Consider the following 20,632-nt stretch of genomic DNA (forward strand, 5'->3'; position numbering starts at 1 on the left):
ATCCGGATGAAAACAAACACCTTAAACAGGACAGGGGCCTTCAAACGTTAGGAAACTTTTTGGCAGGTTTCTCCTCCTTAACCAGCATAACATGGGAATTTGGCAAAGATTTCTTTCCCTTTCCCAATGCTGTGGTGTTTTCAGCTGAAAACAGTCTCATGGACGCATCAACTGGGTACCAAGCGACTGACAAACGAAGGAAGTTTGGGAAGTTGGTTTTCCCAGCAAGTGTTTGTCTTTGGAAATTCTTCTCTCTTCAGCCTTCTGCACAAAGACTTCCCTGACGTAGATGACAATATCCAACCTCTCATGAGGGGAGTTGGTGATGCCAGTAAAGTATCTGGTAAAGGAAGCAGGACATCCTGCTCAGAGGGTGCTCTTCTCCTGCATGCCTGCGAACTTGGGATTTATTCCCTACTCTTTTCTCTGAATGTAGGCATGCAGCATCTTGGTTACAAGTGCAAATAATTGTCTGGAAAGAGAAACTAAAAGTTCATTACTAACCATTCATACTTTGGTTCACTTAGCAGGGCTCCAAGGAAGGAACAGGTTAATAATAATAAATAATAATAAATGCTAATCGCACTTCAGAGTCCGTTGAAGACCTTCTTACCCATTATCTTAATCCTCCAAGTAACACTTGAGGGCCTTACAGGATTATTATATCACTCTCTTACAGAGAGGTGAAGGGACTTGAACAAGAATACATGGGTGCTTGTCGTTGGCAGAAGTGAAAGTTGCACTCAGGGCTCCCAACGTCCAGTTTGGGGCCCCTTCCTGGGTGTGCATGGTGGGGTGGGGGCTGTGACAGCCCAGGTGTGGGCAGTATGCCAGGGTAATGTGCAGGGGGGGTGGTATCCACACGGCCTGAGAGAACAAGAACCAGGAAGCTCCTTTGGGTATACAACCACTGGCTAGGGTTGAAGCCACAGTCAGGATCCCCTAACTTCTACCCATTGTCAAGGCCTCTTCCCTCAGCTCTGTGTGAGGCAGAATAAAGAGGAGAAGAGAATAGTGCGCAGCAAACACCAGGCTACTACCCATCAATCCCAAACCCAGCCCTCTGTCCTGATTCTTTGCTCCCCTGGAGAACCAGCTCTATGATAAGTACAACCTCCAGATTTCCCTGCAAGAGGGAAGATCGCTGTGTAAGAGCTTGGCCCCTTTGAGGAAGTCTGTCCTGACAACATGTGCCCACCCTAGCTCATGGTTCAAGGTTGCTGAGGTGCTCAAAGCTGTGAGTTGACTCACTTATTGGTGAGCCCATGGTCAGTGGTAAACACGGAGGCCCTTCTTGGTATAGGAGCTGGATTGTCTCCACAATAGACCTGCCTTGCAAGCTCAGGCCCTGGGCAGATGCTCATAGGAACTATGTCTGAAAGAAACAAGGACGTGGCCAAACTCTGGATTTGAACTCCCAGATCCCAGATAAGCTGCCTCTTGAGGCCAAAGCTACCCTCCCTAAAGCCTCCATGGGAGATCCACGCAGACAGGAAAGACCCAGGAGAAGGGACAATTTATAATTAATAGGGGCTTTAACCTGACCTCGGGCGTGGACATCAGCAAGACCTCCTTTACATTCAAGGCCAAAGTGCTCTTTGGAGCTGGGCCCCTTTGGGGATTCAAAGAGCACTCTGAGGGCCCCCTTCCATTCTCTCTCATGCACACAGCGTATGCATACCCACTCAGCAGGATATAGGCCCAATGCCTCTTACCTAAGGACCTTCGCTGGAGAACCATGACCCATAATGAAACTGGATGGCCACTTCTTCATCCCTTTCCAACATGCCTCAGAGGGGAAGAATAAGAGACTGCAAAGAGCCACCCCTGACCCCACCCTCAACTCAGACCACATCTCCAGCATATCATTTTAAAATAAATAACCATTAAAAATCAGTGAGACAGGAATTCGTCTGTGACCCATTGGAACATCTTTCATGCTTTAATGTTCTTGATGGCCTAGTGAATGCAATTTAATTCAACACAGTGCTGTGAGGGGCTGATCCGAGTCAGGCTCAGGGGTGGGTGCTGATGATACAAAGGGGTTCCACGTGATCATTCAGAGAAGCGGTCACAGTGTGGTCAAAGAAACACACACACAACTTGTTACCACTTGGGCCAGTGCTAAGGTAGAGCTAGGGGAGAGTAAGGGAAGCATGATCATTTCTGGACAGAGGGGAAAAGTTTACACAGCAGGCTCATAGAGGAAGAGATGTGTGGGTCAGGCCTTTGGGCCTCTCCTGGGAAGGATTCATGACTAAAGGAGAGAAGTGAAATGCAGGTGTGTTTGAATAAAGATGCAGGCTCTGGGAGGGCTGATGCATGGCATATGTCAGGAAATAAGCCAGCTGTGATCTAGTTAGATCCGGGGCCCATAAAAAAAAAAAAGGATTAGGACAGGGAAGGGAAGAGAGAGAGGCTTAGAAAGAGGACTTACAATATTGAACACTTGGACACTGTTAGACCTGACTAGTTTCTTCCCTAGGAGTAGCATCCACGGTGAGAAATGCATTGAACCAGGGAGACCATTCCTAGCTCTGGCACTCACAGTAGGGGGGACCTTGGATAAGTGAGTCCCTTCCTGGGTCTCAGCTAATACCTGTATAGAACAGGAGTGGATGCCTGCCATTGGTGGTATTTGACACCACATCCCTCCTAGCAGGAAACAGATGGTCCCATGATGGGGGTGGGGGGGGGAGTGGGGAGTTGAAGGAGGCTTAGTAAGGGATCATTTATAAAGGGATAGGCACAAGGAAAGGAACCAAGGATTGGTAAAATGCCAGGGATTTGAAACATCTGGAGAGGCAAGGAGATAAAACTATTGGCTGTGAGAGAGGGCTGCCTGACCAGACCTGTAGCCTTCGATAGAGAATGGAGCCAACTGCCAGCTGGGATAGGGAGAAATACCCTGTCCTCTAGCCACCCTCCAGTGCCTCTCAGCCAGACACACGCAAAGGCAGAGGGCAAGAGAGCCGGCTGAGGCAGTCTGTGGAGGTCAGCTTCCCACACAGAGCAGGGCTGGGAAAGGAGCAGGAGGAGGCAACAGAGAATATCTCACATAGGTAGCCAACTGACCAATTTATTTGAAGAGTTATATGCATATTTTAATGCGTAACAAAAGCAAGGTAGCCACACATCAAAGCTGTGAGTTCACAGCTGTCATTTTTTTAGGGTAAGGCTAAAGCGGATCTTTAAATGTTAAAAGTTAGACAGTTGAAAGAAAAATATTAAGTGGTAGTACGGGTGGTGCAGGAATATGGCAAAAATCACAAAGATGGCATTCGTGAAACTGAACTCCAGGAAATTCTGATTTTCACCACTCTGGGATCATGACCTGAGCTGAAACCATGGGTCAGATGCTCAACCCACTGAGCCACCCAGGCACCCCTCCATCAAGGGGATTTTAAAAACTGTGATATTTCCATACTATGCAGCAATGAAAATGAACACATCTAAGTCTCATGCAGCAAGATAGATGAAGTTCCCAAACCCAACGTGAGTGAAGGAAACCAGATACAAAGAATCAGTACTGTAGATTTCTTTTATGTAAAGTTCCAAGACTAGCTAAACAAATCTAAGGGGTGGAGGTCAGAAGAGTGGCTACCATCACAGAAGGAAGGTGAGGGTAGTGACCAGAAGGAACCACAAGGCAGGCTTCGGGAAGGTCAGCAATGTTCCATTTCTTGACCCATTTTTGACATGGTATGTTCATTTAGAGCATGATTGCTCTATGATTGGCTATGGTTGACATTAGCCACTGTTGGAATTTCCCTCCTCCTTCCAGGTGATAGTAGAAGAACTCTAGACCTTATATGGTACAGGAAAATAGGTCAAGGGCCTCCTCCTCTGCCCATGTTGGTGCTGTTGTTACCATTTACCTTTATGTCTGGTTCTAGACTCCAGGGCTCACAGAGATGCCCTCATCACATACAGGCTAGCCATGGGCTTGACCACAGGACCTCTAGTTTCCTGCCCAGCTGTGGCATTTAGTGGTCAGTACATGGCCATCTTCAGGCATTTCTTTAGAAGGTTCTTTACCTCCTAGGGCATTTTAGGGGAACTGGGTAAAGGTCTCAGCTTCTCTAGGAGGCCATCCACTCCAGGTTGGGCAAGGGAAACCCAAATCCCTAGGGTACAGCAATCCTGAGGGCGTGCAGGGAGGAATGATACTTCCGATTCTTTTGAGAATGAGATTTGGGGGAGCGGGAAGAAGGACGCTAATTTCTTACCACGTTGTTTATCCTACCCTCTGAAAGCCAGGCCATGTGCTCTATCTTGTGGCATGTTCAGAGAAGATAAGGTCCCCACCTGTAAAAACTTCACAGCCTCATTGGTAATATGAGAGCATCCCTGAGTAAAGAAACAAAACCAAACCTGACAGGACAGGATAACTTTTGAAGAGGCAGCAGAGCTGGGACCAACTTCTCAAGTTGACCTTGCACATGCTTCGGTATTAGTGTTTCAACATCATCACTTTTATCAGTCCAGACATCACAAACCCTCAGGCCCTCCATGTGGAAGTTTTGTGTCACCATACATTTTGTGATGCAATTTTCTAAAGAAAAAAAAATGAATTTGTAGCTAAATTTTAAAAACTTAGAAATACAAAACTAACCCAACCCCCAGATTTCTAGCTGCTCTGGAAGACTCTAACGATCTAGCAACACAGGCTGCTCGATTCCCACATGGCAGCAGTGGGAAAGAGCGGAGCAGTAACTGTCCCCTTTAGATAGGACTTTCCAGCTGCATAGTCCCCATAGACTTCTTATGTCTCACACCCAGCCTCCCTCACACATCTGTCTCACCTGCTTGGTCCTGCCCCCAGGCATCCCATCTTACGCTTTTTTTAATTAAAAAAAAAAACCCTTCATATCTTCCTCCTGCTAGAAGAATAAAGTCCAAACACTTTTGGCTGGCAAATCTTACAAACTCTGGTCCCAATCTAATCTCCCATTGCTCCTCTACACACATTTTTCTCCCAATCGTAGGGTACACATGAATGATTCTCATGGTTTTATGCATTCAGGTGGTTGTTTTCTCAGAATCAAGTTTCACTTTTAACTCTTTCACTCGTGTCTTTGATTCCTACTCTCCTTCCGGCATCTGAGATCTTCCAAGATCATTTGCCTTCTCTTCAATGTACATCCCTCAGGAATTCCATTATGTAGGGGATATCCATCAATTTCTGTTGTCAGAAAATGCTTTTATTGTGCCTCTGTTCTTGTAAGATTATACACTTCTAGGTGAACAGTTATTTTCCCCCAGAACTTTGCAGATATGCTTCCCCTGTCTTCTGGCGACTTTCAGTGTCATTGCTGTCTCTCTATAAAGAATCTGTCTTTTCTCTCTGACTGCTTAGGAGATTTTGTTTTTGTCTCTAGCATTCTGCAGCTTCACTGTAATGCATCTCGGATTTCTGTTAATGTTCCTGCTTATCGTATGTTGGGGTTCCTGAATTGTGGGACTATGTTTTTCATCAATTCTGAACATTTTTTTAGCCATTATCTCTTCAGTGATTGCCCCTATATCATCTCCCCGATTTTTTCTTTCTTTCTGGAAATCTGACTAGGCATGTGCCAGACCTTTGATTTACCATTCTGTCCACCAGTCTCTTAATCTTATTTAGTTTTTCTAGATAGAACTTTTTTATCTTGGTGCTGTATTTTGACTAATTTCTTCGTATCGATCTTTCAATTGATGCTCATTATATCTTTACTTCTCTCTTATTGTGTTACCTGTTTCTGAGTTATTATTATCAATAATCTACTTCTTTTAGCTCTTAGTACTTTCACTTTCAATACCTCCTTTTATTTCTGTAAACACTGAACAAACTTATTTGGTATTTTGAATCTTCAAATTCTACTTTGCCAGTGTGATGGGTCTGAGTCCTTATTTCATTTTTTTCTGCTGACTTATGAATAGTGGCTTGTTTCCATATGTGGTATTTTAAGTTGCAAACTCATTTCATCAAATGCTGAAAAATCACAATAATATGGCATCATGCAAAGAAAATAATTCTCCAGCAACTGAACTCAACGGCATGGGATATTGCAAACTGAGAAAGAACTCAAAACATCTATTATGAAGAAAATCGATGAATACAAGAAAACTCAGAAAGGTATTTCAGGGAACTCAGAGATACAATGAATAAACAGAAGGAATTCTTTACCAAATAGTTTGAGATTATATATAAAAAAAAAAAAAGAACTACGCAGAAGTTCTAGAGCTGAAGAACTCAACAAAAGAGATGAAGAAGGCCTTAGAAAGCAGATGTAAATTGCAAACTCGGGGGTGCCTGGGCGGCTCAGTCGGTTGAGCATCTGACTCTTGATTTCAGCTCAGGTCACGAGGACCCCAGTGTTGTGGGATCGAGCCTTATGTTGGGCTCCGTGCTGAGCATGGAGCCTGCTTAAGATTCTCTCTCTCTTTGTGCCCCTCTCCCCCGCTCGGGCACTTGCTTGCTCGCTCTCTCAAAAAAAAAAAAAAAAAAAAAAAATTACAAACTCAAACTCCTTGGAACTTTGTGGGAACTGTCTTAGGCTTAGATTCAGGTCTAAGCTGGAAGTGATCTGCTGCTTATAGGTGCCTAAGAGAACTACCAACCCAAGACCCTTTTAAAAGGATTTTGGTCACAAAGGTGGTATGAATTCTAGCCCCAAATTGGCATAAGGACAGGCTTTTGGTCAGAAATTCTCAGGGGGAACTTTTGTTTTTCTTTCGGCTTCACCCTAAACTAAAATCAGATATCTTCAGGCAAGTAATAGTCTATGGCACATATGCCACTCTTTCCCTTGGGGAGCAAGATCTGACAACATCCACTAAAGTTTCCATCACTTGAAGGTTCTGGGTATTCATAAGGATTTCCAATGTACTCTGACGTTTTGCTTCAGTCTAACTTTGTCTACTATCTCTGTGGTCCATTTGGCCAGAATTAATGGGGACTCCAAGGTAAAGTCTGGCTCTGACTCACTTCTCTGGATTCCCACTCTCTCATTGCTTCTGCCTCTGAGGGATGTCCTCCCATTCCTGCCATCTCAGCCTTGATGTAAAACATGCTTTTAATAGTTTCCCCAGCGTCTCAGGGATTTTTGACTTGGCAGATTTTGCCAGAATCCACCCTTCCATGTTGTTGCAAACATGGCGCTCACTTTCCTATCATTTTCCAAACAGTCTCCCAGAATCCTCGCTCATCCTGTTACCTCTTTCTAGACTGATCTTCCTCACCTTCCCCATTTGCTAAATCTTATTATGGTAGGCAGAATTCCAAGATGGTTCCCCAAATCACTAGCCTCTGATGGATGCTACTTGAACACTATATTCAATTGAACACTAAGCTAATGTTGCTGCGAAGACATTTTTCAGATGTAATTAATGTCCTAAGCCAGTTGATCTTAAAATAAGGAAATTATCTGGGTCTGACTTAATCACATGAGGTTTTGGAAAGCAGAAAGTTTCATCTATTGGTAGTAGAAGAGAAAGTCATACAGCTGTGCTCTGGCTGGCCTGGAAGAAAGCAAATATCTGTGTTAAGAACTTTCTATGGGGCCACATGGCAAGAAACCATGGGCAGCCCCAAGGAGCTGAGGGTGGTGATTTGGGGCCAACAGCTTGTAAAAAACCCCAAGGACCTCAATCCAGTAACTGCAAGGGAAGAAATTCTGCCACAAACCGGTGAGCTTGAGTGAACACTCTGAGCCCACTTGAGAACCACAGCCCTGGCCCACACCTTGATTTCCGTCACGTGAGACCCTGAGCAGAGAATTCAGTTACACAGTAACTGGACTTAAACTGTGAGACAGTTTGAGTTGTTTTAATCTGCTAAATTTGTGGCAAGTTTTTACACAGCAGTAGAAAATGAACACAGCCCTAAACTAATATACCCACCTTATACTTCAAAGCCAAATTCAATTTTCACCCCTTCAAGATGTGTCCTTGAGCTCTGAGGCCGGTCCAGCCAGTGGCCCTCCTCCTCACCCCCGCCCGCCATGCTCTCAGGACTCTTAATAGTCCTTCTGTTATATCTCCTTGTGTTACTGGTTTTGCTTTTTCATCTGTTTTAAAGTGTCTTTCTCTCCAGTTAGACCATTTGACCTTCAGAGAAAGGACCGTTTCTTAGGTCAACTCCAGCGTCTGATGGCCAGGGTTCAATCCCAGCTTTGCTACTTCTTAGCCATGTGAACTTTGACTTTTTCATTTCCCTAAGTTTCTATAAGCCTCAACTTCCTTATGTAAGATATGGGGGTAAGAAGACCCTACTTCAAAGGGCTGTTATGAAGATAAAATGAAATCATTTTTGTACAGCACTTCACACAATACCTGGCACATAATAGGCCCTTGGCACATGTTTGTGCAATGAATATATGGGTGAAGGAAGGATGGAATGAGAGCCTGCACATGTGCCTGAATATGTGTCCGTGTGGAACTGTTTCCTCAACCTAAGCCACCCTGTCAACAGACAGCCTTCCCCTGATGTTTCCCTTGTTTGTTTTACTCCTGCTTTTCCCGTGATTGCTCACAGGAAACATTCCTAGAAAAACCTCAAGGGATTGACTTCCTTTGTGCTTTAGGGCAGCAGCCGGTCTGCATTCTGTTGGCCGCAGCTGCGCTCCAGCCCCTGGGGACTGAGGGAGGGACAACGTCTCAGAAGGATGAGGATGGGAGCCAAACAGCAGGTGAAGTTCACCAAGAGAAAAATACAAAGACAATACTTGGGAGGGAACCCCCCCAAACCAGCCGATGGTAGAGGAGTAGGGATCCCTGACCCCCACCCCCCCGGCCCCTGCCTCACACACAGCCTCAGTCTTGGCTGCTACAACTGCCCTCTCTCCTTTCCTTCTGGCCACCTACAAAATAGTCACATCGGCATCACCCCTAACAGCTTCGAAGATGCCAGGCCCTAGGGAAGGCACAGCTCCTGTCTTGGTGTCAGATGAGAGCCATTTGGCAGGCGAAAAGAAACAGGCCATCTGGAAAAGCCTCGGAGACCTCAGTAATTTGAACCAATGACTCCCTTCAGTTTTATTTATTGTAAAAAACAACATTATAACAACATGAAAGGACATCTCTTACAAAGGAAAAAAAGATTACTCATGATCCTGCTACTCTAATGCCACAACTGTTTTCTTTTTCCAAGCGCTCTTCTCACCTTTTTTTTTTTTTTTTTGGCCACATAATAGAAGTTTGCATGCAATCTGTGTCCCCTTTTTTGTTTTCACTTAATGTGATATCTCTCAAGCCTTTTCTAGTATTGACCTAAATCTAGTGTTGGTCTCTCTCAATCTCTCTCTCTGAGCTGCATATATTCCAACGGCTTTGACGGAGGCATAATTAATGATTCCTTAACCCTTGGAGATTCTTGCTCATCCCCTTGAATCTTTGAGGTTGGCTGTTGGCAAAACTGTAAATGAAAGGAAGTTTGTTTTCCGGGCCCGTCTGCCTCCCTAATCTTCCTTCCCTGCTAGCCCAATTTTAGCCCAAGACTTCTCTTGCCATATCCTGGTGCCAACCTGCTCTCTGAGCCTGTGCCCCTATTCAAGGGCTATTAAAAATAATATCGTTCTATTTTTTCCTCAAAGAAGAGCAATACATGCTTGTGTTGTCCAATTTGAGAAATGCATAAAAGCAAAAGAAAGTTAAAATCTGCTACCACTTTGCTGTTCAAGATCAGATGCCTCTGTTCCTCATTGCTCTCCAAAGTATTGTTGGCACTTTTGACCCCACTTGTCTGTGTCAGGTCCCTTTTCCCCCAGACCCTGCTCTGCCTTCACTAACCTGTACTGATGACATGATGAAAAAGTTTATTCATGAATGAATAAACCCTAGAAAGTATGCTACCTTGAGGCCCTGGGCACCTATTTAGGTAAAAATATTCATAAACAGATATACAATGCATCAAGGGGGCACCTGAGGCTGGCTAGTTTAACCCACTGGAGACTTCACTGGCTCATTAAACTGGAGTATATACAGGTAGGATGGGCTGCAGGGCTGGTTTGATCTAGTAGCTCAAAAATGTCATAAAGGCAATGGTTTCTTTCTAACCTCTGTCTTTGCTTCCCTCAGCATGATTCTCTTCTAAGGTAAATTCTTCTTGTTGCCTAAAATGGCTGCCTTATCAGTGGCTACTAAGGCTACTTATTGCCTGACTCCTGTCTAGCAGGAGATGAGAGCATCTCTCTCCCACCATCCAACAAATACCTAAGGTTTTCTCTGACTGGATCAGTCTGTTCTGATGGCCGCCCATGAATCAATCTTAGGGGCAAGGAGGATGGGATCTCTCTGGGTGGTTTGGACCAGCAGGTCTCAAACTCTGGTCTTAGGACCCTTTACACTCCTAAAAATTACTGAGGATCCTAAAGAATCTTTTTAATGGAGGTTTAATCTATTGATATTTGACAAATTAGAAATTAAATGTAATTTAATTTAAATTAATAAAATAAATCATAAAAATAAATTACATGTTTTAACAAGTTAAAAAATAATTATGTTTTAAAAAGTACTAATAGCCCCCCCCAAAAAAAACAAAACAACACAACTATGTTTTCCAAAACAAAAAGATGGTGAGAAAAATGGCTTTTTTCCCCCTTTATTTTTAATTTGCAAGTCCCTTTACGTCTGGTTTAATAGAAGACAGCTGGATTTTCATATCTGCTTCTGTATTCAATCTGTTGCAAATTGTTCTGGTTAAAGTACATGAAGAAAATCTGCTTCACATCAATATGTAATTAGAAAAGGGAGGAGTATTTTGATAGATCTTTTTTGAAGTTTATTTTATTTATTTTGAGAGCGAGAGAGAGAGCACGCATGGGGGAGGGGCAGAGAGAGAAGAAGAGTGAGAATCCCAAGCAGGTTCCATGCTGTCAGTGCAGAGCCCCACACAGGGCTCAGTCTTACCAACTGTGAGATCACAACCTGAACCGAAACCAAGAGGTTTCACACTTAACTGAGGTTGGACACTTAACTGAGCCACCCAGGTGCCCCGATAGCTTTTAAAGGGTATCTTTTTTGGTACTATACCAAAATTCTACAAGAGGTAATTCCTTAAAGGTTTGTTGCATTGTGAAATTGAAAACCTTATCTATAAACTTTTCATACTGTCAAATTAAAATCCATTGTCTGCCTTGCATTTAGAATTCATTCTTTACCCACGTGTGATTTTGTAACATCATGCATTAGCGATTTGGAAAACACTGATTCACTGAGTAAATGCAGGTCTTGTAAATGTTGGCACATTATACATGACCCAATATCCCCAAGTCACATTTGTTAACATCACCATTCGTCACATCAGAAAAGTCCTTAAATATTGAGAACCTGTCTCAGGGTGATAATAAGTTTTCCAAAATTCTAAATTTCTTTTGAAAGCTGGAATTTTTTCATCATTGGCCCAACAAATAGTCCATTGTTTTCCTTGAAGAGACAGGCTCACTTAACTGATTGTCAAGGAAATGTCTACCAAATAATCAAGTTGAAATAACCATAATTTGTCAGTTGCTTTCTCAAGTGAAAATGGTGTTGCATGAAAAAAACCAAAAAACAAAAAAAACCCCAAAAAACCCAAACCAGCCAGTTCAGCTTGTGGCTGCACACGTGCTCTCCCTTAGACAACCACCAGGCTCTGGTTTGCAGTGGAAGGGTTTTATGTGCCTTTCCCATTTTGTTATATAAAATATTAAAAAGATATGTGCTCAAGGGTTGAGATTTTAATAAATTTAGTAATATGTATTGCTCCATCAAGACCATTCTTAAATGACACTGCATTTTTTTTAATTAAAAGTTTTTGTGTTTTTGTTTTTGTTTTTTTACCATTAGTGCGGTAATGAAGGCTATTAGTACAGTTCGGTGCCACTACCCTGATTTGTGAAGGCACCAGTAGTTTTGCACACCTTTGCCTTTGCACCATCAATGCGAAAGGCAAACTATGTATTAGATAATTATGAAATAACTTTGACTTCAGAGATTCCCTGAAAGGTCCTCAGGGACCCCTAGGGGGTCCATAGTTTGAGACCTAAGTTTGAGGGTCTCTGGGGGCTATTAGTACTTTTTAAAACATAATTATTTTTTAATAGTTTGAGAACTGCTCACCTAGACCAATCAGAGCCCGCTCACAGAGCTAAGAGTGGGGCAATCTTACCTAAACCACATGTTGCATCACAGAAGGGAAGGGTGGAATGAATGTTGGGGTAACCACAATGCCTGCTATTAGAATGACCTAAGTAATGAACATAAGGAACTAAAGAATTGTAAAATCGTGGTAGCTGTCCCAGATTTACCAACAGTTTGGCCACTGTGCTAGTCAGGGTCCTGAGCTTTTCTGAGACCAGCCTCTGACTTGAAGAGATTCCAGGTAAGGCTTTGAGGTCGAGGGGCTGATCCTAATTTACGGTTTGAGGATCTCTGTCTCTATCCAGAACAGTAGCGGAGGCTCTGCAGCTAGTAAAAAGGGTGTTTTAGGTCAGGGCTTGTCTTGTCCCACAAGTCAGCTTCTCTTCCCACCAAATGTGAATGGGGTGAATGAGGCAGCGGGTGCAGGGTAAGCTTACCAGTGGTCCGGTTAGGCTGGAACAGGAGGCAGTTTTGAGCTCCTTTTCTTTGTCACACCCACCTTGCACCCAGTCCTCCAAGCCGGAAGGCTGATCCTTATGTCCAACCTTAATGCTCTCACAGCATTTTTCAGACAAGGAGTATCTGGGAGAAAGGGAAAGAGCAGTTAAGGCAAAGAGAGGTAAAGTGTCTGACCAAGCAGGCTGGCCTTGGGCAGGTCTCCAAGAGAGAAGTGGTGAGGTGCTCAGCATTCTCCCTGCAGCTGTCCCTGACCCCATCAGCTGCTCTGCCTGGCCAGCCTTGGCCACTCCACTGGATTTAGATCTCCCAGTGACAGCTTTTCCTCTAATATTTTCAAAATGCTCCAGTATTCTCACCTTAGAATAACTTGGGAACATTTTTATGGCAAAATCCCTTTGGAAAGTATGACAACAGAGTCCCCCCCCCCCCCCCTTCCTTTCCAAGATTTCCCTCCTGACCTTTGTTACCCAGATACAACATTTTTTTCCAGCACCCCCTGCCCCCACTGGGGAAAGAACACAGACACTGCCAAACTCTGGTGCTTCGCAACCCCTGTACAAACTGTTGCAAAAAAGATCGACAAAATTCTAAGTTTTCACAAATATATTTGGCTTAGTTTCTAGGATCTTCCGTTTTAAACCAGAACCGGTATCACAGGCACATGACTGCAATGCACTGTATCTGTAACCTAAAAGGAAATTCTGAAAGCAGACCAATGAGTTCACTGAGGAGTCAACAAGTCCCAAGGCACAGAAATGTTGCAGACGCATTATACACCCTTGGGTGTTCTAAAGAAATAACATATCAGCGCTTTAAACTCCTTTTAATTCTTGAATTTGGGGATTCACGAATATTTATGCTTTAAAAGTCTGTATGACATTTCTTTTCCAGATTCAAGGGAGACTCCTGAGATATGGAAAGGGGGACTCCAAGCGCAGGTTCTGATCCCTGCTCTGCAACCAGATGTCCCAATGAATTAGGTACCTCACTTATGCTTTCCGGGCCTCAATTACCCATTGATACCAATAGGTAATCAGCACTACTAACCTTTTCTCGGACACGTGTAACAAAAATAAAGATGTTCTGCAAGTCCTCCCCGCTCCCCCACGCCCAGGCTGCCCTCCTGCAGCTCTCAAGGTCTCACGACCCAAGGAACTCTGAACAGTGGTCGCCCTGCGGGGGGTTGTGCAGGCAAGTAAAGCACGTGACTACGAAAAGCCCCTTCATTCACCGACTCCGCATCTACCAGTCCTCTGCGCAGTAAAAGCTTGTAACAAGTCCAAATGCACCTTTTGTTCCCTCCACCGCCTAACTGCACGTAGAGTTCAAGAGGGCTGTGGGGGCCCACTGTCCCCGGTACGTCCTGCCGAAGGCGCCCGGCTCCCCGAACCACAGTGGGTGGAGGCGTTGCGCGTCCCGGGGGCGGGGCCGCCGCGGGACCCCCCCCCCCCCCCCCCCCGCGAGCTCCGATTGGTCTCTCTTGTCCTCGTGATGCTCGGCCCCGCCCGCGTCCCTCCTCCGCATCCGCGCGGGGGAGCGGACAGTCTGGTGCTGAATGGGCGCGAGCGCTGCGCCGGGGGCGGGTGGGGGCGCGGGGCCCTGGACTGGAGGCCGGCCGGCGCCCCCTCCCTAGCATGCGGACGAAGGCGGCCGGCGGCGCGGAGCGGCGTCCCCTGCAGCTGCGAACGGAGGCGGCGGCGGCGGCGGCGGCGGCACCTGCCGGCCGAGGTAAGTGGCGCAGCCCCCTTCTCGGCGTAGCGGGGCCCGCGGGCTGGGGGCGGCGGTGGCCATCAGTCCCTAACCCTGCCTGGCTGGGGCTTGGCGGCTCCTCCCCGGCCCCGCGGGCGGCTCCCAGGGCACGGCGCCCCTGGACGCGCCTCGCGGGGGCGCGGGCTGGGAGTCGTGGCTCCGGGCCGCGTCGACCGGGCAGGGGGCGCCGCGGCCCACGCAAGTGTGGAGGCTCAGGGGTGAACCGCCAGGTTGTCGAGTCCAGCCGCAGTGGCCCTTTCTCCCCCGGTGTTCCGCAGCGGCTCGGGGTTTAATTCATTGCTGGAAGCTTCCGAGCCAGCAGAGCCGAGTTAACTCATTTCCCTGGGACGGGATTGGGGGACCCTCTGCAGTGTAACTAGCAGCTCCCAAAACTGCCCTTTGCATCCTTCCATAAGGCGGGATGTGTGGCGTCTGTACGTAGAAATTCGCCAGTGACCTTCCTTGCCCCCCTCTGCAGCCAGCCCTACGAAAGAGACACGTTTTGGTGACCGTTTGCTTTCCTCTGAATTGTAAGCAGTGACTTGACATAGGCATGCATTCATTATACGCCTTTAGTGTGTAAATAACTCAAGGATTTTGGAGAGCATCTCTCAGAGGTGCCGGGCTAATAGGGTGAGGCGGGGTCTTGTCCCCACCCCACACCAGCTGGGTGACCTTGGCCAATACATATCCCCTTGTGGGGCTCTGTTTCCTGGTCGCTACTGGGAGGCTTGAGCTGCTGCTGATGGCTGTGGTCCCTTTCAGGCCTCTGGTTCAGTGGTTCCGACCGAATAATGTGTTTACCCGTTAAAGGGGTCCTACAAATCAGCTGACTTGAAAGATGAATTTTATGTTCTCATGTCTTAATTCGTGTAGGTGGCCTTTGCTTAATTATGGATCGCTCTTTTAAAAGAGAAAATAGTTTTATGTGCTGCGTTTCTCATCCTTGACTTGCCTGCTTGTGGTGCCAAGCACCCAGCTCAGTACTGGGGTTACAAAGAGGAAGAAGACTCATCTCCTGCCCTCTGGTGTTTAGCCTCAGTCTCCTCTTGTTTTATAACTGCTAATCCTCTTCCACAGAGGGATGCGTGTCCTGAAACTGTGAGGAAGAGGAATTCATGTCTGTTGAGTGAAGGGGCACAGACTCAAAAACATGATGGGTTGTGATTTCACTTGTGTAATCCGGAAAGCTGGACAGTTTAGAAGAATGTCTTACATTTCTAGTCTTAGAGCCAGGATCACCTAAATTCCAACACATGCTTAGACAGGAGAGAGTGCTGTGAACTGCCAGAGCACTATAACCAAGATGTCATGGTTCTTGTTCCATGTCTGTCCATTATGTGAGTGCTGCTGTTTCTGTAAGATGAAATGGACCTTATTTGTGATTAGCAGCCATTTCTTCCTCTAAGCCAGAAAAGAAATGAGTGAGATGGGAAGGTATGAGGGAGTTAATGGAAGTGTGAGAGGGCCAACAGGCGTATATTCTAAAAAGTCATTTTATGGTTACCTATTTTGAAAATGTTTATAATTTTGGCCCAGATGGCCAAGTTAGTCCCATGCTGTTTGGCAGCAGTGAGGGGAGTTTATCTAGCAAGTTGGCTCTTGGGAGGTGAACAGACTATAATAAAAAAGGTTTAGAGCTCTCTGTGGGAGTCCATCCAGGTGCTGGGGGCCGAAGGGGCATGTCTGGGAGCCAGGAGTTCCTGGGAGGATTAAAACTCACCTTCCACACCCTTCTGGTTCATGAGGAACAAATTAATCTGAACTGCCTGTGGAGGGTTGAGATCATTCCCAGAGGGCATGCTCCATGATTTTAAGTCTAGCTGGGCAGCCTTGGCAGAAATAAAACAGCTGGGAAGATATACAGTGATGGTACAAACTTCCTAACTGCAGAGAAAGGAGAAGCAAGGGCTGAATCAGTGTGAAAGGCCTAAATTAGCAAAGGCATCCAAAATGGGGACGGGTTGCAAATCACCAGCCTGGTGTGAGAAGAAGCCGTAAATATGGATAGTGGATAGCGACGTGTGGGGCTCCTCAGGGAGAGAGAACCAGCTTAAGCACACCTGCAGAGGGGGAGCAAGGAAGAAGTGTAAGGGAGTGGGGGAACAATGAGGTTAGAGGGTACAAAGACACTTCCAGGCTTGTCTTACCTGGACAGCTTTTTCTTTCCTTCTTTCTTTTTAAAGTATAGCACATATACTAGAAAAGTAGACACGCTGTAAGTGTACTGTTCACAAGTTTTCCAAACTGAACACACCCACGCACTCAGATCAAGAAGCAGGAGCTCCCCATGTGCTCCCTTCCAGTCCCTACCTCCCTGGGGGCAACCCACCACACCTGACAGTTCCATGCGTGTATAAATGGATCCTGCAGTATCCGACATCTTTCCTAATGAGTTAGGTTTCTGAGATTCACTCGTGACGCTGCCTCTTGCTGTAGTGTGCTTCCTCTCAGTGCTGATTTGGCCTTTGGGTGATTAATATATCACATATTTGTGCACTGTTGATGGACATTTGGGCAGTTTCCAGCATTTGGCTATTGCACATAATGTTGCTGTGACTGTGCTCGTACCCGTCTTTGGTATACGTACGTATGCATTTCTGATGGTGGTATGGTAGGTGTGTGATTGCTGGGTAATGGGCATGTGTATACTCAGCTTTGGGAGCTGCAGGCAAAGCCATGTTATTCCAATTTTTTAATAACTACGTTGTTATTAGTGTGGTCATCATATGGTTATTATATGGTAATTAGTAGTTAATTTTTATTAGTGTAGTATTAGTTTTATAATAGTACCTCCTTACTACTAGCTGATGAGGGCAACACCAAGTTTTCACCAAGGAGACAGGCAGGAGTCTTACCAGGAGTCATGATCAGTTTCTATCTGGCTGTGCCCCATGCCCCATATTCTCTTGGCAAGTTCAGTCAGCTCCATGCCCCGGTCTCCCAAGTCACGGAGCAGCACAGGCCGAGCTGTGGGCAACCCAAGAGTTCTGTTGTCAGGGAAGAGTTTCTCTGGCCAAACTGCTTTAACTTATCTCAGCTCCTAGTTCCCTGCAAGCACTTCTGGGAACCTCTCCTCCCTTTTGCTTTCTAAACATTATACTTTCTATATTTTTTTAGCTCCTTTTTTTTTTAATGTTCATTTGTTTTTGAGAGAGAGAGAGAAAGAGAGTGAGCATGGGAGGGGCAGAGAGAGAGAGGGAGACAGAATCTGAAGCCAGCTTCAGGCTCTGAGCTGTCAGCACAGAGCCAGACACGGGGCTTGAACCCACCAACCGTGAGATCATGACCTGAGCTGAGGTCATATGCTTAACTGACTGAGCCACCCAGGTGCCTTGTACTTTCTATACTTGTTTCTACTTCTCTGATCTACCTTCTCTGTGCTTCTGCATTTCTGTTAAGAATTCTCTCATGTCATTGAGGAAAAGCACAAGTCTAGGTTAGTCCTCTAAGGCCGTACAAGATATTTTTGTTCTCTTCCTCTGGCATGGAAAAAACATCCAGGATTAAGTTAAGTATCTAAAATCATAATAGTTAAGTATCATATGGTATGATTTGATTAATTCAAAGAGGGAAAATTGATAAAAATAAATAAAAAAGGTCTGCTTTAATGGAATAGTGGTTCTATCTTTTGGACATTAAGGCTATTTTTAATACCAAGTGTCATTTTCATGATTAAAGGCTTAAATATATTGAGTTCACAGAAGTCATTGTTCTATGATATGTATAGAGTTCCTTCTTCCCTGGCCTGAGAGCTTTTCTCAGCTTCTGCCTTTTTTTTTTTTTTTATGTGTATTTATTTGTTTGTTTTTGAGAGTGAGAAAGAGAGCATGAGCTGGGGAGAGGCAGAGAGTCCCAAGTAGGCTCCATTCATCGTGGCAACACAGGGCCTGCCGCAGGGCTGTCTCACGAATCATGAGATCATGACCTGAGCTGAAGAAATCAAGAGTTGGACATTAAACTGACTGAGCCACCCAGGCGCCCCTCAGCTTCTGCTTTTTTATCCTCTTCTATCTTGTTCTTCACCTCCTTTCTGCTTCTGACAAACATCTTGGTCTCATTTCCTATTTAGACTCTAGTGGCAAGAGAGGAAGAGAGTATGGTCCTTTAACAGGGCTCCCAATACTCTCCTCCCTTCGCTTGTTATTTTCTGCAGTCAAGTCCTTAGTTTTCCAGGACTTGGTGGTTGGTGTAGGCTTCTTGCTTATCCTTTCTCTAGTCTAGTGGAACTGTAACTCAAGCCACACATAATTTAAAATTTTATAGTAGCTACATTTAAAAAGTTGAAAAGAAACAGTTGTATCAAAGTTGCAATTTCTGAGGAATATAAGAACTTCTAAACTGTTATGCACCTAATAACACAGCTTCAAACAATGTAAAGTAAAAAGTGACAGAAGAATAAAAAAAAAAAAGTTGACAAATCTGCCACCAAAGTGAGAGAGATTTTAGCATACATCTTTCAGTAACTGATAGAACAAGCTGACTGAAAACCACTAAAGGGTTATTCCAGCAAACAATAAGCTTGATCCAACTGTTTATATAGAAAACATGGTCCCACAAATGAAGATTGTACTTTTACAAAAATTGAGTATACACCTGGTCATGAAATAAGTTCTAACATGTTTAAAATAACCAGTGTCATACAGAACAAGTTCTCTGGCCACAGTGCAACTAAATTGTATCAGTTTTAAATGCTATTTTGGAAAAAAAGTGAAAATTTGAATTTAAAAATATTTAGGCTTGAGAGATAAGTGATAATAATAAACATATATGTCAAAAGTTGTAGGATGACTTATACACTTAAACTAACTATTAGGTACAGTCTTAATTGCTCATATTGACAAGAAAAATAGCAAAAATTAATGATTTAATTAGCTAAATTAAGACATTAGGAACATAGCAATTAAAATGAATCCAACAAATTAGAAGGAAGGAAACTTTAAAAAAAAGGTGAAATTAATTTTAATAATATATTTTAGTTAACCCAGTATGTCCAGTATATTCTGAAATTAATCTAAAAATTGTTAATGAGCAATTTAAATTTTTGTGTTCATACTCGGTCTTTAAAGCCTGGTGTGTATCTTACTTATATAGAGCACATCTCAATTTGGTTTGGCCACATTTGAAGTACTTAACAGCCACATGTGGCTAGTGGCAACTGTACTGGACAGCACAGCTCTGGATCTTAGCCTGTTTTAAACATTGAGCTGATTTGTCTTGATAAAGGGGACAGTCAGGGCTAACTGTGGTGGTGGGGTTCAGTTTTCTGCCAAGGAAATCTAGGATTGTAGGAATCTGGCAGTGTTCAGTGGCTGGCAAAGGAGGAGTGGGCTTTTTGTGAAAAGCTTGGTAAACCCACTCCCCTCCTAACAAACCCACATGCTACAACACATAGATAGGTCAGAAGAAAAGATAAATGCTATACTGACTCACTTTATTGTCACCTGCTCTAGACTAGACTGGACTAGAGCAGGTGACAATAAAGTGAGTCAGTATAGCATGCATATATATATATATATATATAGTCATTTTTTTATGTATATGTCATTATATGTACAGCTCATTTAATTTTCACAAAAGCCACGTGAGTTTGGTATTGTTATTGTCCCCATTTTACAAATGAGGATGTTGAGGCTCAGAGGGGTTAAGAAACTAATAAAGTGTAGGGGACAGAGTCTGGGGAAAGTGTCTAGGGGACATTCTGACTCAGGCAGTCTGACCTGGAGGTGGCAAGGAGGCAAATGCATCCCTCCCTTTGCAGCACATAGTGTGTTCCTGCCGCATGCTTGAGAACAACTCCTGTGGAAATTCTTGGAAAGGTCATCCGAGGTGGCTGAGATGGCCGTGTTCCCTGTCCAGGTTGGCGTGTTCCCCTGCAGGCCATCGTCACTCCCCTGGGTCTCCACAGCAGGCTCCTAACTGGTCTCAGGGCACAAGAGGACTTCCCCATCTCCAGTGTGGCTCAAGAGAGGTCTCTCCAAAATCCAGTTCCAATTAGCTTCCCACCCAGTTGCTCCTTTTATCTCAGGATAAAAAATTTCCCATTTCCAGCAGGCCATGGCATGGTCTGCTTCTTTTCTCTAGCTTCTTTTGGTACCTTATTCCCTCCTGGGCTGGACCTTCAGGCACTCCATGCGAAATTTTCCCCTCCGTGCCTGCTGTTGCTGCTCAGGTGACACCTGCCTGCCCACGGAGTTCTACTCATTCCTTCCTGGGAGGACCTTTCCTAACCCCTTCCCAGACACACACACACACACACACACACACACACGCACACTTTCAAATCTAAAACATCTTGTAACACAGCCCTCATGTCCAATGT

The 20,632-nt window shown here is 44.8% G+C and overlaps 1 protein-coding gene and 1 long non-coding RNA gene across 11 annotated transcripts in view; one reads left to right on the forward strand and one right to left on the reverse strand.

The window, feature by feature from the left end:
* Positions 1 to 5,835: 5,835 nt before the first annotated feature.
* Positions 5,836 to 14,016, reverse strand: LOC132693449 (uncharacterized). Of its 2 annotated transcripts, none has more exons than XR_009616828.3 (3): positions 13,851 to 14,016; positions 12,540 to 12,684; positions 5,836 to 5,974 (listed from the first exon to the last, which is right to left on the reverse strand). It is a non-coding gene; the product is annotated as an uncharacterized LOC132693449 (long non-coding RNA). The 2 variants fall into 2 exon arrangements; XR_013554708.2 differs by having other exon boundaries at positions 13,609 to 14,016.
* A 67-nt stretch (positions 14,017 to 14,083) lies between these two features.
* ST3GAL5 (ST3 beta-galactoside alpha-2,3-sialyltransferase 5) overlaps positions 14,084 to 20,632 on the forward strand; it is a 52,811-nt gene continuing 46,262 nt past the window's right edge. For all 9 annotated transcript variants that reach the window (XM_060655976.3, XM_060655983.3, XM_060655986.3 and 6 more), the window contains exon 1: positions 14,084 to 14,289. In XM_060655976.3, the coding sequence (XP_060511959.1) occupies positions 14,196 to 14,289 (94 nt within the window). In that variant the 5' untranslated portion in view covers positions 14,084 to 14,195. The remainder of the gene's footprint in view (positions 14,290 to 20,632) is intronic.

Source organism: Panthera onca, chromosome A3 (genome assembly GCF_046562875.1).
Source record: "Panthera onca isolate mPanOnc1 chromosome A3, mPanOnc1 haplotype 2, whole genome shotgun sequence".
Taxonomy (NCBI): Eukaryota; Metazoa; Chordata; class Mammalia; order Carnivora; family Felidae; genus Panthera; species Panthera onca.